Raw genomic sequence first — 16,192 nt, forward strand, 5'->3', positions numbered from 1 at the left:
TGGTCAAGTGTCTCGAACATGGTATATTTTCTTATTCCCTTGGAGTATAGATCGTCCCAAACCCTTTTTTCAGTGCGTCACAGATATCGAATTCTCTCTAAGGCATTACAGTTGGAAGTGACAGAAAAAACGTACCTCTGTAATTATTATACATTGAACTTGAATGACGGGTACTTGCATATTAAAACGGATTTATACATATATGTGTAATTGGTTGGCGATTACAATACTCTAAATAGATAACCAATCAATGAGGCGAGTAAAGATAATTAGACACAAAAATAATCGATCATATGGTAAAATGACAATTGTAATTTCTAGGTTAGTATTTTTCAGCGACGTAAATATCAATATTTTATGTCACTGGTATATGTATTCGGACATTGTATAGTGAAATTTGATTTTATATTTATTTATTATTACATTAAAATATTTTAAATATTAATATTCTGACAAACATTTGCATAAATATTGATGTTTATATAAATATAAATATTCTGACAACTGTCAGATTGTCTAACAACTAAAATGTGATTTTCGACATTTTTAAAATCCTCTATCTATTATATCAAAATTAATGACGCGCTGAAAAAGGGTTTGGGATCCACTATATATCAGAATCTCATACGTTTATTAGCGTAGGCGTTTATTAATTATTTTAGCACATATTTTGGCATATATTTGATTCTACTACCAACAAAAAATAATCATTTTTTTAAACAAAGATAAAACTCATTATAATAAAATGAAAACGTTATTAATTTTTTAATTAAATGATGAAATTTTAATCAAATAATACAACAATAGGAAAAATAAGATCCGATTCAGGAAATGCCATATAAATAAATTCGAATATCATATCTCTAGTACACTAGTTAGGGACTACCTGGGAAGGCTACGTCCATATTTACGATGAAGGGTTACTTAATTCTACTGATTGTGGCAATTACAGTTATTAACGTAGAAGCTTGGCAAGCAATAATACTTTCTGATAATGGAACAGGTACGATGATTTTAACATAAGCTTTTACGCATGGTTAATTATGTCATATTTGTTAACAAATATGAGATACAAAATATTAATATTTTTTATTTTGACAACGACGTCCGAAGTGGAAGTCGAAACGTTATCTAATAAAATCATTTTTGTAAGTTAAATTGTTGATTGTTTTAAATATACACTCGGGTGCAAAAAAATCGATCCACTGAATATTTGGTCATTTTTGATATCTCGAATTTCCTAAACCTGTGTCCGATTAAGTGATTTTTTTACCATGTTATAGCCTGATTCATTAACAATATCGCTGTAATAATATTGTTGCTAGACAGGTAAATTGTCATTGTATACCGGGTGTACGAATCAAACTGTGTCTTTTTCTCAAAGTTCGCATCACCCTATAGTGGACTATTCTAGCGTTTATAAAATACTGAAATTAAAAACCAACTATAGCCTCAGGTTTTCTTAACATTCTGTTTTTAGATTCATTCGCTTATGCTGGATAATAAAAAAGTTAGGTACTTTAACAACTGGCCATGTTCGTCATTAGTACAGGGTGTTTCAAAATGAGTGCGGCAAACGTTACGGGGTAATTTTACACATGAAAATAATGACAGTTTGCTTTATAATCATATGTCCGCAAACGCTTCGTTTCCGAGATACGGGATGTTGAATTTTTTCTTACAAACTGGCGATTTATTTTATTGCTTTAAAACCGGTTGAGATATGCCAATGAAATTTGGTGGGTTTTAAGACGTAGTTATTGCACATTTTTTGACATACAATTAAGAATTTAATATTCGCCATTAGCGCGCAAACGGGTATTATCACCGATCATATTACCCGTATGCACACCAATGGTGAATATAAAATTCTTAATTGTATGTCAAAAAATGTACAATAACTACGTCTTAAAGCCCACCAATTTTTTTTGCATACCTTAACTGGTTTTAAAGCAATACATAAATCGTCAGTTTGTAAAAAAAGAGAATATGAAAAAATATGATTATAAAGCAAACTGTCATTATTTTCTCATGTAAAATTACCCCTTAAAGTTTGTCGCACTTATTTAGAAACACCCTGTACTGATGAAGAACATGGCTAGTTGTTAAAGTACCTAACTTTTTTATTATCCAACATAAGCGAATGAACCTAAAAACAGAATGTTAAGAAAACCTAAGGCTATAGTTGGCTTTTAATTTCAGTATTTTATAAACGCTAGAATAGTCCACAGGGTGATGCGAACTGTGAGAAAAAACACAGTTTGATTCGTACACCCGGTATACAATGACAGTGTACCTGTCTAGCAACAATAGTATTACAGCGATTTTGCTAATGAATAAGGCTATAACATGGTAAAAAAATCACTTAAATCGGACAACAGCTTTAGGAAATTCGAGACATCAAAAATGACCAAATTTTCAGTGGATCGATTTTTTTGCACCCGAGTGTAGTTAAAGTTAAATAACAATTAAACTGTTATTAATATTTTGTATTTTGACAACGACGTCCGAAGTGAAATTCGAAAAGTTAATAAAATCATTTATTAAGTTAAATTGTGGCTTATTTCCCAATTAGAATAGTAATTAGAGACCGACCGAATGTGATTTTTTTGGCCGAAGCCGATGCCGAAGTTCGGCCTGAAGGATACCTTCGGCCGAAGCCGAAGCCTAAGCCGAAGGTGACTAAATATTTGCATTTATAGTAGGGATAGTGGATGGTCGATGTTTTGCCATTAATATTTAGGTAGTCAAAATACCCGTAATCTTGAGTTTTAACAAATACAATAAAATTATTATAGTTCCTCAGAATTTTACTACGTGAGAAATATTCAAATGAAGATCTTTGAGACATCTTGGCCTATTGTTAAAATTTATATCCTACCTACTACTACTACCTAAAAGTTTGTAAAACGTTTTAGGGTTTTAGTTTATTAGGGTATAAAATATGGCGTAGATATTATTCAAAGTATCAAAGGCTCGCCGAAGCATATTGTTTAGAGATTATTTATATAGTATAGTTAGTATAGTATACTCAGAGCACTTTATTATTCCACCTTCGGCGAAACCTTCGGCTTCGTTTTGGCCGAAGCCGAATTTTGGCCGAAGGTTTAAATATTGGCCGAGGATGCCCGAAGCCGATGCCGAAGCCGATTAATCGGTCGGTCTCTAATAGTAATTGAGAGGTTATATTATAAATTTTGCAAGATTCTTCTCTTCAATGGTTAGGGGTTAAGAACTTTAGTTAAATCTGCAAATCATGGTATGTTCTGCTTTTTAGAGCACCTTGGCGACTGCTATACAACCGAAGACGGTATAGGTTCCATGAAATTGGGCGAACAGAGGCAACTAAAAGGCGAATGTGTTCTATTACGTTGTTCAGATGATAGACAGATAATTATGTCGGGGTAAGATATTTTAAACTATTTTTGACTATTTACATAATATAATTATAATGTGTATGGGAATTGTAAGTGCATAAAAATATACAGAATGGACCAATAGTCGCACTAAGGCAGTGGTTTCCAACCTTTTTGTACCTGCGCCCCCCTGGAAAAAACAAAAAATTGTTGCGCCCCCTTGATTTTTGAATCTAATTTCATAAATTCTCAACTGATATTATAATTTATTTGATGCACTACAGAATAATATACAATATCATGTAAAAATCTACATAAAAAATAATAAAATTTGCTTTTTAATAGTGTTTATCCCCTTTTTAAATTAATTTTCAGACATTTTGTTACAATTTCCTACTTGTAATAAACAATTGTTACAGCTGCATGCCCCCCTTGCAACAGTCTCGCGCCCCCAAGAGGGGCGCGCCCCCCTAGTTGGAAACCCAGTTCACTAAGGGGCCATAAACTACGGGCAAAAAACCGGTCATAAGTAGTTTTTTTTTTTATCTTACCAAATGTCATAATACTCCGGTCAACTTACACATCCGAGGTTACAAAAATTAGCAGCCAGCTGAAAATTTTCAGGATTGTTCAAAATACCATCATTAATGACATCTAAAAAGTACACATGAATACGATCCGAGGAAAAAAATTACGCGGGTCAAAGGTCACCAAAAAGGGTTTTTAACGATTTTCAGCGAAACGGTAAGTTTTATCATAAAATTAGTTCCAACAAAAAATGTAATTTAGATAATTATCTATAAAAAAATGTTTCAATCCTTTTTTTAAGAGCCACAGATTTTGAGATAAAACGATTCAAAAAGTTGTAATCGTCATATGCACACGTTTCCACGCTACCTTTAAGGTAGTGTACTTAGTGCGTTTTTAACGTGATTTCCCCAGTAGGTCTATTCCACGGATCTGTTATGATTCTGCTTAACTTGAAACTATTAAATAATTAATATTGGCAAGGGTTGAAAATGCTAAAAGTGATAAAAAGCGGTATAGATTAAAAAACGTTGTGTCTAGGTACACGCTAACTTGTACGCAAATAAAAAAGTTATATACACGCGAGTTAAACGCCATCAAGTCAGTGACGTCACTATTTTGCGTGCACTGTGAATGGGATTTTTGGTACACGCTAATTTGAGCCGAGTGTATGCTGTGGTAAGCACCGCGAGTGTCAGAGTGAGGTTAGAATTTGTCTAATCGCGTTGTGTCTAATTACGTTGGCCATCGTAAATTGTAAACTTCCTACAATATTCAATATCGGCCGATAGATGAACATGAAGGAAGATGTTTATTACCGGCGGTGGAATTTATTACAGCACTAGTCTCAATAAGCACACAAAAATGTTGGGCATTCCTGTATACAGGCAGTTATGGTATTTATTTATGGCCATCACCACGCCGAAAACAGGTAAAGAAACATATTCTTCTATTTCATTTTTCCTTGTTATAACCAAATATGCCTCGTTATAGAGGTGCTATAGTTCAATAGGAATTTCATGGGACATCTAGTGTTTCTCGTTACAAGCGAAACCTTGTAATACCCGTGTTCGTTATAGAGAGACTCTACTGTATTTTATAAAGTCTAGAATATTTCACAGGGTGTTGTGAAAATTGAGAAAAAAAACCTAGTTTGATTGGTATACCCAGTATATAATGACAAATTACCGGTATAGCAACAATATTATTACAGCGATATTGTTAAAGAATAAACCCGTGTTGAGCTGCCCCCCCCACTTGCAAAAATTAAAAAACAAATAGCCTTGATTTATGAGCTCTCATATTCCGTAAACTAAAAATTTTGAGCTCGTTCCACTGAGCAGGAATTTAATACCCTAGTGGGGGGGGGGGGGCTGAGTCAGCCCCCCCACTACTTAAAAATAGGAATATTGAATCGGTTTTTGCGGCAGAATTACGAGCTATTTATGAGCTCTTGAAATTATATAGTTTCGATTTTTGAGCTCATCCCCTTCACCCCCAAACAACCCTTTAATTGATTTAACTTAAGAGAAAGATGCTGAGAAAACTTAAAATATATCGTATTGCGGATATAATTCCTATAGCTTATATACTCTAAGAATAAACTATTAAATCAAGAGCATTTCGATTATTGAACTGCAACCCCTTCGCAAGAAAACCACCCTATCTTCCCGGCTTAAGAGAAAGTTGTATTTAAAATGCCTTAAACTAATAATTATTTGGCGACTACATATCATTTAATAATTTATAAGCTTCCAAATTACGCGCATTTAGATCAGTAAATTGCAATTTATTTTGTATAGTGCAGTCACTGAAGGTAAAAATCAACGATTACCTTCAAGTTCGGTGAACCTTCATCGATTTTCACGAAAATTGGTCAGTGGTTAGAGGATACGTCAAGAAACAAAGGTGACATGGTACCACCTTGCGCCTTTACCCTGAGGGTGGATACCGCCCCTTCTCGGGGGTGAAAATTATTTTATAAAAAATAACTGCACAAATCAATAAATGAACAAATTAAAAGCAAAATTTATTATATAAAGTTAATAAAATAAGTCAATACTTTTTAAGTTATTAAAGATCAAAGATTTTAATTATTTGTGAAAAAAATGCATGTTTTGAAGAGGTTTTTTGTAAATCACTGAAAAACTGTAAGTTTTTACAAAAAAGTTAATAGTAGTTTAATTCGCATAGCTTATATTCTAAGAATAAACTCTTAAATCACGCACCTTTCGATTACATAGCTACAACCCCTTCGCAAGAAAACGACCCCATTTTCCCGGCTTAAGAGAGAGTTGTTCTTAAAATAATTTAAATTGATTATTTGGCGACTACATATCGTTTAATAATTTATTAGCTTGCAAAATATACGCATCTCAATTATTGAATTGCCATTTTCTTTCTATAGTGCAGTCACTGAAGGTAAAAATCAACTATTACCTTCGATTTCGGTAAATCTCCATTTATTTTCACGAATTGACAATAACAACTTGGGGTTTTAGCCTGGGGTATATGTCACCCCTTCTCGGGAGTGAAAATTACTTTATTAAAAATAACCCCACAAATCGAGAGAGGGACAAATTGTAAGCAAAATTTGTTATATAATGTGATTAAAATAAATCAATACTTTTTGAGTTATTAAAGATCAAATATTTTAATTTTTGGAAAGAAAATGCATGCTTTAGAGCGATTTTTCATAAATGACTCAAAAACTGTAAGTTTTTACAAAAAAGTTTTCATCACTAAAATTGAAGCTAATAAAGAATATAATAAATTGCTTACTTGAAAAACCTTTAATGTTAATTTAAAGTAAGTTATTGGTAATTAAATGTATATTTTTTTCCGCGACTGTTCAAATCTAAGGGTTCAAGCTTAAATAACGGGAAAAAGATGCATTTTATAACACTTAGGTACTAAATACTTGTCAAAGTACTTAGAAATACCCATCAAAAATAAGATCCAGAAAAAGTTGATAGTATCAAAATCCGCTCACCAATTTTCGTGAAAATGAATGGAGATTTACCGAAATCGAAGGTCATAGTTGATTTTTACCTTCAGTGACTGCACTATAGAAAGAAAATGGCAATTCAATAATTGAGATGCGTATATTTTGCGAGCTCATAAATTATTAAACAATATATAGCAGACAAAGAATTAATTTAAATTATTTTAAGTACAACCCTCTCATAAGCCGGGAATAAGGGATGGTTTTCTTGCGAAGGGGTTGTAGTTCAATAATCGAAAGACGCGTGATTTTAGAGTTTATTCTTAGAATATAAGCTATACGAATTAAACTACTATTAACTTTTTTGTAAAAACTTACAGTTTTTCAGTGATTTACAAAAAACCTCTACAAAACATGCATTTTTTTCACAAATAATTAAAATCTTTGATCTTTAATAACTTAAAAAGTATTGACTTATTTTATTAACTTTGTATAATAAATTTTGCTTTTAATTTGTTCTTTTATTGATTTGTGCAGTTATTTTTTATAAAATAATTTTCACCCCCGAGAAGGGGCGGTATCCACCCTCAGGGTAAAGGCGCAAGGTGGTACCATGTCACCTTTGTTTCTTGACGTATCCTCTAACCACTGACCAATTTTCGTGAAAATCGATGAAGGTTCACCGAAATTGAAGGTAATCGTTGATTTTTACCTTCAGTGACTGCACTATACAAAATAAATTGCAATTTACTGATCTAAATGCGCGTAATTTGGAAGCTTATAAAATATTAAATGATATGTAGTCGCCAAATAATTAGTTTAACGCATTTTAAGTACAACTTTCTCTTAAGCCGGGAAGATAGGGTGGTTTTCTTGCGAAGGGGTTGTAGCTCAATAATCGAAATGCCCTTGATTTAATAGTTTATTCCTAGAGTATATAAGCTATAGGAATTATATCCGCAATACGATATATTTTAAGTTTTCTCAGCATCTTTCTCTTAAGTTAAATCAATTAAAGGGTTGTTTGGGGGTGAAGGGGATGAGCTCAAAAATCGAAACTATATAATTTCAAGAGCTCATAAATAGCTCGTAATTCTGCCGCAAAAACCGATTCAATATTCCTATTTTATTAAATTCCTGCTCAGTGGAACGAGCTCAAAATTTTTAGTTTGCGGAATATGAGAGCTCATAAATCAGGGCTATTTGTTTTTTAATTTTTGCAAGTCGGGGGGGGGGGGGCAGCTCAACACGGGTAAAGAATAAGGTATAGTATAAAATATTAAAAAATCACTTAAGGCTATGGGTACATAATTCGCAAATATTTTACGTGTATCCCTACTTTTTCTGTATTTACACGGCAAATTACGTGTAGTAAAATTCACACTGGTATGGATATGTAAACATTATTAGAATGTCATTCTACTTAAAAATGTCATCATTAATCTAAAGAGATGGGTTTTGAATGTTCTTGGGTAACTGTTATTTTTATAATTGCAAATTATTAATTCAGTTAATAAATGTGATAATTTTTTCACTAACTATGTATTCAGTGATTGTAATAATTTATTTGTACAACAAAGACTAATACTCAATCGAGAAAAGAGGAAAAGTGTTAAAGTGATTTTTTAATAATATATAGTTATGGAACGCTTACAATTCTGAACATCTTTAACAACAAAATACTTGGAACACAGAATATATTATCCTGATGTATTCTCTGCTAGGATCTTCCACAAATAATAAAGAATAAATAACTTTTGATTAAGTTCACGTCTTAAATCAATTATTTATCAAATACACTATATATCAATAATATTTAATCAATAACTCAACATATTCCCGATGCAATGTCAAATATTTAAAATTGTCACTGATTGTCAGTGTCTGACTGACAATATATGTTGACAATATTATATTCAGCTGAGTGCGTTGTAAGACAAAGATAGATTTGGAAAATATTACCACGGCATTGTGTTCATTTTTTTCGAATCCTGAAAAAACCAATAAATATTTTTGAAAAATTTAAACGCAGAATGAAAGACTAAATTATTACCGAGGGCCGAAAGTCCCTTAGAATAAATAAAAAGTTTATTTTGAATGATATATTTGAAATTAAAAATCACACTAAATTTTATCTTAGTTTTTCACCCCTGTAACTTATTAAAATAAACATGATAGAAGTTCTCAGGGACTTTCGGCCCTCGCTAATAACGTAATCTTTCATTCTGCGTTTAAATTTTTCAAAAATACTTATTAGTTTTCTCAGGATTCGAAAAAAATGAATCCCCATTTGAATAGCATTGCAGCCGAAAATACGTACCGATCCTCTTAAATCGGACAACAGGTTTAGGAAATTTGAGACATCGAAAATGAGCCATTTTTTGGGATGCCCGTTTTCTCTGACGCCCAGTGTATTTATGAGCTCGATTGTTCTGGTGAGGCTGGCGGTTTCTATTGATGGCAAAACATTAAAAATCATTTGGCAGAATCCTGCTCCTACTTCGGTGCGATTTTGCAGACCTCTCAGAGCTCTATTACTTGAAAACACGTACTAATCTAACGAACACGCAGCGCACACACGGCGCGATGTGCGCCGTGTGTAATTGCTACAAGAATTAAGTGACATTTTATTAAGTTGGCCGTGAAAATATTCAATCAAAAATAATTTTTCAAAAAAAATACAAGTAATCTAGAATGATTATTAATTTATTAATATTGGATGATCTATCCAAATAGCTAAAGTAGCGCAAAATGTCGCCTGTCAAAATTTTCAATGTGTTTCAAACATTTTTGAAAAATTTAAACGCATAGTGAAAGACTACATTATTACTGAGGGCTGAAAGTCCCTGAAAACTTCTATAATGATTATTTTAATAAGTTATAGTGGTGAAAATAAAAGGGTGAAAATAAAAGAAACTTTTGTGTGATTTTTAATAGCAAATATTTCATTGAAAAAAAAAACTTTTTATTTATTCTAAGGGACTTTCGGCCCTCGTACACGAGCGGGACACCCTCAAAAAAGCGTTTAGTTTTCGAGATATTGACCACGGAGGGGTGAATGGCTAATTTTATTCATACTTTATAATTTCGACGGTGCTGAAAACGAAAATGAGGTTTATTTTGAATTTTATGTGGAGGAACATTGTCAAAATCGCAATTTTAACCTAAAAATAAAAAAAAATGAAATCACCTTTTTTGCGTTTACCTCGCTACAACTCTGTTCAATTTTAATTTTTTTTTCTGAAATTTTCTCGGTACATAGCTCTAATAGTCGGAGAGATAGAAGCGGATTTTGTGCGTGATAAATAATATGGAAAAACTATACGGGGATATGTTGAATTAGTTGTGTACATGACTTTCACCAACTACCGGAAACCAGAGTTGGGGCCGAGGGTAGTTATAAGGGGTCAAAGTCGCGGATTTTATAATTTTTTTTATGACGCTCATGATCGAGATAGTGCACCAAAATTTGGGAATAAGTAGGTTATGACGTAACTAAGTAAAATCTCTAGGGGCGGAACGCTGCGTGGCCGACAAAGGGGTGGGGGTAGGGGTGAATATAAAAAATATAAAGGTTTTTTTGCGACGTTCGTGATTGAGGTAGTGGACCAAAATTTGGGAATAAGTAGATCATGACATTACTAAGTAAAATCCCCAGAGCCGGAAACCAGAGTTGGGGGTGAGGGTAGTTATAAGGGGCCAAAGTCGCCGTTTTTATTTTTTTTTGTGATGCTCATGATCGAGAGAGTGCACCAAAATTTGGGAATAAGTAGGTCATGACGTAATTAAGTAAAATCTCCACGCGTGGCACGCTGCGTGGCCGACAAAGGGGTGGGGCAGGGGTGAATACAAAAAATATAGGGGGTTTTTTGCGACGTTCGTGATCGAGAGAGTGTACCAAAATTTGGGAATAAGTAGACCATGACATAACTAAGTAAAATCCTCAGAGCCGGAAACCAGAGTTGGGGATGAGGGTAGTTTTAAGGGGTCAAAGTCGGAGTGTGATTTTTTTTTGTGACCCGGCACAACATTTGTTTCCCACGCAGCGTTCCGCCCCTGGAGATTTTACTTAGTAATGTCATGATCTACTTATTCCCAAATTTTGGTGCACTATCTCGATCACGAACGGCAAAAAAAAACCCATATATTTTTATACTCACCCCTGCCTACCACGCCTTTGTACCGCAAGCAGCGTTCCGCCCCTGAAGATTTTACTTAGTTACGTCATAACCTACTTACTCCCAAATTTTGGTGCACTATATCCATCATGAGCGTCACAAAAAAAAATAATACAACCGCGACTTTTACCCCTTATAACTACCCTCGTCCGGCACTCTGGTTTCCGCCTCTGGGAATATTACTTATTATGTCATGGTCTACTTATTCTCAAATTTTGGTGCACTATCTCAATCACGAACGTCGCAAAACACCCCTTACATTTTTTTATATTCACCCCTGCCCCACCTCTTTGTCGGCCACGAAGCGTTCCACTCCTGGAGATTTTACTTAGTTACGTCATGACCTACTTATTCCCAAATTTTGGCGCGCTATCTCGATCATGAGTGTCACAAAAAAAAATAATAAAAAACGGAACTTTGACCCCTTATAACTAACTACCTTCCTTCCCCATTCTGGTTTCCGGCTCTGGGGATTTTAATTATTTATGTCATGATCTACTTATACCCAAATTTTGGTGTACTATCTCAATCACGAACGTCGCAAAAAACCCCTTATATTTTTTATATTCACCCCTACACCCACCCCTTTGTCGGCCACGCAGCGTTGAGCCCCTAGAGATTTTACTTAGGTACGTCATGACCTACTTATTCCCAAATTTTGGTGCACTATCTCGATCATGAGCGTCATAAAAAAAATAATAAAATCCGCGACTTTGACCCCTTATAACTACCCTCGGCCCCAACTCTCGTTTCCGGCCGTTGGTGAAAGTCATGTACACAACTAATTCAACATATCCCCGTATAGTTTTTCCATATTACTTATCACGCACAAAATCCGCTCCCAGCTCTTAGACTATAACATTTCTGAAGACAACGGTACCTGTTTCAAGCTTTTACTCTTATCCTGATAAAGGTTTTGAATTTTTCAAAGAAAAAGGTGCGGATTTGTGCATTGCAAAGTTTAATCGCAAAAGTTGTGTGACGAAGGTTAAAACTTAGCTTCTTAATCACGTTTATGTTAAAGTAGAGAGTACAAATAAGTTTTCTGGTAAGTTTTAGATGAAAATGTTTTATAGAAAAAAAATAGTGCAACTTTAAATGTCGACATTAGAAATCCCCATATAACGCTTATTTTTCGAGATACTGACCATGGGTGGTGAATGGCTAATTTTGGTCTTAGATTATGTTTTTGACAGTGATGAAAAAGAAAATGAATTTTATTTTAAATTTTATGTGAGGGAATATTGTCAAAATTGCAATTGTACCCTAAAAATAAAAAAAATGAAATCACGTTTTTTTGCGTTTAGCTCGCTACAACTCTGGTCCGTTTTAATATTTGTTTCTAAAGTTTGTACACTATATATCGCTCACTTTTTTGAAGACAATGGTTTCTGCTTTAAGCTTTTAGTCTTATTCTATCAAAAGTTATGAATCTCTTAAAGTACAAGGTGCAGATTCGTGAATTGCAAAGTTTAATCGCAAAATTTGACTGATAAAATTTGAAATATAGATTTTAAATCAAATTAAAAAATAAAACATGAGTACAAAGAAGTTTTCTAGAAAGTTTTGGATCAAAATGTTTTATAGAAAACAAATGGTGCAACGTTTAACATCTACGTTATAAATCCCCAAAATAACGCTAATTTTTCGAGATACTGATCATTGGTGGCGAATGGCTAATTTTGGTCTTACTTTATGTTTATATGGTGCTGAAATCGAAAAGCAAGTTTATTTTGAATTTTTGGTGGGAGAACATTGTCAAAATCGCAATTTTGCCCTAAAGATAAAAAAAAAGTTAAACCACGTTTTTCTTAAAATTAAAAGTTGCACCATATTTTTTCTATAACACATCTTGACTTAAAACTTCCTACAAAACTTCTTTGAACTCTATGGTTTAAAATAAACGTAATCAAATAGATAAATTTTAAATTTTGTCACTTAATTTTTGCGATTTAGCTCTGCAATTCACGAATCTGCACCTTATATTTTTAAAAATTCATAACTATTCTAAACAAAAGATTAAAAGGCTACAGTTACTTTCATTGTCTTCACAAAGGTGAGAAATACATGCTGTAGAAATTTTATAAAAAAATATTAAAAGGGAACAGTGTTGTAGTGAATTAAAGGTAAAAATTCGTGACTTCACTTTTTTTTCATTTTTAGGTTAAAAGTGCGATTTTGACAATGTTCCTTTACATAAAATTCAAAATAAACCTCTTTTTCGTTGTCAGCACCATCGAAAATATAAAATAAGAGCAAAATTAGCCATTCACCTCCCATGGCCAGTATCTCGAAAAATAAACGTTATTTTGGGGATGTATAACGTCTATATTAAAAGTTGCGCCATTTTTTCTATATTAAACATTTGTAACTAAAACTTTCCAGAAAACTTCTTTGTACTCTATGTTTTAACATAAATGTGATTAATAAGATAAATTTAAAATTTTGCCACTCAACTTTTGCGATTAAACTTTGCAATTCACGAATCTGCACCCAGATACCGTTGTCTTCAAAAAAGTGAGCGACATATAGTGTACAAACCTTAGAAAAAAATAATAAAATCGACCAGAGTTGTAGCAAGTTAAATGCAAAAAAACGTGATTTCACTTTTTTTCCTTTTTATGGCAAAATTGCGATTATGACAATATTCCCCCACCTAAAATTTAAAATAAATTTCATTTTCGCTTTCAACACCGTCAAAAACATAATCTAAGACCAAAATTAGCCATTCACCACCCATGGCCAGTATCTCGAAAATTAACCGTTATATTAGGGATTTCTAATGTCGATAATAAAAGTTGCACTATTTTTTTTTTCTATAAAACATTTTGATCTAAAAATTTCCCGAAAACTTCTTTGTACTCTCTATTTTAACATAAACGTAATTAAAAGGCTAAATTTGAAATTTCGTCCCTCAACTTTTTCGAATAAACTTTGCAATGCACAAATCCGCACCTTTTCCTTTGAAAAATTCATAACCTTTATCAGAATAAGAATTAAAGCTTAAAACAGGTACCGTTGTCTTCAGAAATGTTAGAGCTATATACTGTAAAAATTTTAGAAAAAAATATTAAAATGGAACAGAGTTGTAGCGAGGTAAACGCAAAAAAACATGATTTTATTTTTATTTATTTTTAGGGTAAAATTGCGATTTTGGCAATGTTCCCCCACATGAAATTCAAAATAAACCTCATTTTCGTTTTCAGCACCGTCAACAACATACAGTATGTATAAAATTAGCCATTCACCTCTCCGTGGTCAGTACCTGGTCATTTTAGGGATATTTCCCGCTCGCCTATCGGTAATTACGTAATATTTCGTTCTGCGTTTAAATTTTTCAAAAATATTTATTAGTTTTCTCAGGATTAGAAAAAAATTAATACATTTAAAACACATTGAAAATTTTGACAGGCGACATTTTGCGCCTTTCCTCTTAAGATTGTTGTGTGTGAAATATTAATAAAAACACACAATACTACCTAGTTGTATGTTCAGTGTTTGCACAGGATTCTATTTTAAGTTACCACGAAAATTTCATAGACTAATCAACTTTTTTATTTTAGATGTGGTGTGGCAGATACTGAACCTCCCTGCATTTTGCTGCCAAGAGATTTTACTAAAGATTATCCCGAATGCTGCGAACAAGATATAAGCTGCCCCCCAGAACCTGCCGCGTTTTTCTAAAGAGATTATTTTCAATGGAGCTGAACGATTTGTAAATAAATAAAATTTAAATATATTTGCAATATTGAAATTAAACATTTTTAAGATTATAGTTCAGTAGTTTCATCAGTCATCAAATACTGTCATGGCTGGCTGGGACATATCCAATCTTGCTACACTAAACTCGGCTTTAGAAAGGAAAGATAGTCGAAGTTAGTATGCAATTTGAAAGGATGTGAAGAAAGTATATAATAGAGAAGAAGGAAGGAAGAACAGAATAGAGCAACGGTTAAGTAAGCTCGAAAAACAAGAGACTAAAAAGAAGGTGGGATTCGAGAGCCAGAAAAAGGAATAAAATTAAAACAGATTTTTTTCTGAAATAATTTGGGCGTGAAAGAAGGAGAGCTGGAAAAATAAAACAGAAATTAGATAAATAAAACCAGACAGAGATCTTGAACAAACTAAAATGGAGGGCGCCAGTCTTACTCTTCAGCAAACATTTTTAAGTTTATAGTTTAGTAGTTTCATCAGTCATCAAAGACTGTCATGACTGGGACATATTCAGCGACAAGAAGATACGAAAACGACAAAGAAGATATTACAGTGGAAGCCGGTAGAAAGGCGAAAAAAAAAGGAAGGTCCAGGACGAGATGGTTGGATAACGTGGAAGACGACCTGAAAACCATGAACGTAAGTCAATGGAGAAGAAGGGCACACGAGAGATCAGAATGGAAGGACATAGCCAGACAGGCAAAGACCCATCCAGGGTTATGATGCTAAAAGAAGAAGAAGAAGAAGAAGAAGAAGAAGAAGAAGAAGAAGAAGAAGAAGAAGAAGAGTTTCATTAGTAGCTCATGTTATACATAAAACTAGATCATTTTTACCATTAATCGTTTGGAGGCATTTGAAATGTGGCTGCATAGACGTACACTGAAAATATCATGGACGGCTATGCTGACAAATGTGACAGTCCTTAACCCGCCATTACACGCGCTATGAGGGAATTCCTCACCATATTTGTTTATAACCAATGAAATTGTGTAAACTAATACGATAACCTTAAGCACCCAGGAATGCCTTTAGCATGGTTCATGAGAGGGTATGAAAAAGTTATAGAATATTTCAGGCGGTCAGTGTGCTGTGTGATAGTTGAAAGAAGAGACAACTCCTCACTGCGCGTGCAATCACGGTGAAATCACGTTTCTGTTATCTCAAAGAAACTTTTAGGTTTTTATTTAATATTTAGGTAGGTTTAGTTAAAATATTATTGTTTGGATTAGGTTAGGAACAGTGGCACACCGAGCGGGGGGTTTGGGGGTTAAAATCCCACCCAGAGCATATAGAAATATATATAAAAGAAAGTAGGAAAATGTAACTTGTCTTTCACAAATAATATAAAAAACTTTCGGTGCCCAAGCTAACCCCCCCCCCTCCCCCCCAGAGGAAAATTCTAGGTGCGCCACTGGTTAAGAACCCATTTTTAAATTTACCTATTCTAATTGGGAAATAAGCCACAATTTAAC

At 33.5% G+C, this 16,192-nt stretch overlaps 2 protein-coding genes across 4 annotated transcripts in view; one reads left to right on the top strand and one right to left on the bottom strand.

Moving 5' to 3' along the window:
• The window catches only part of LOC114326950 (uncharacterized), a 308,181-nt gene that overhangs the window by 99,744 nt on the left and 192,245 nt on the right, over positions 1–16,192 (bottom strand). The window lies entirely within an intron of this gene.
• On the top strand, positions 799–14,781 carry LOC126889869 (uncharacterized). Its single transcript, XM_050658556.1, has 3 exons — positions 799–1,003; positions 3,278–3,404; positions 14,570–14,781. The coding sequence occupies exons 1-3, from the start codon at positions 913–915 to the stop codon at positions 14,688–14,690; spliced, it is 339 nt and encodes a 112-aa protein (XP_050514513.1). The 5' UTR covers positions 799–912; the 3' UTR covers positions 14,691–14,781.

This window comes from Diabrotica virgifera, chromosome 1, assembly GCF_917563875.1.
Source record: "Diabrotica virgifera virgifera chromosome 1, PGI_DIABVI_V3a".
NCBI lineage: Eukaryota > Metazoa > Arthropoda > Insecta > Coleoptera > Chrysomelidae > Diabrotica > Diabrotica virgifera.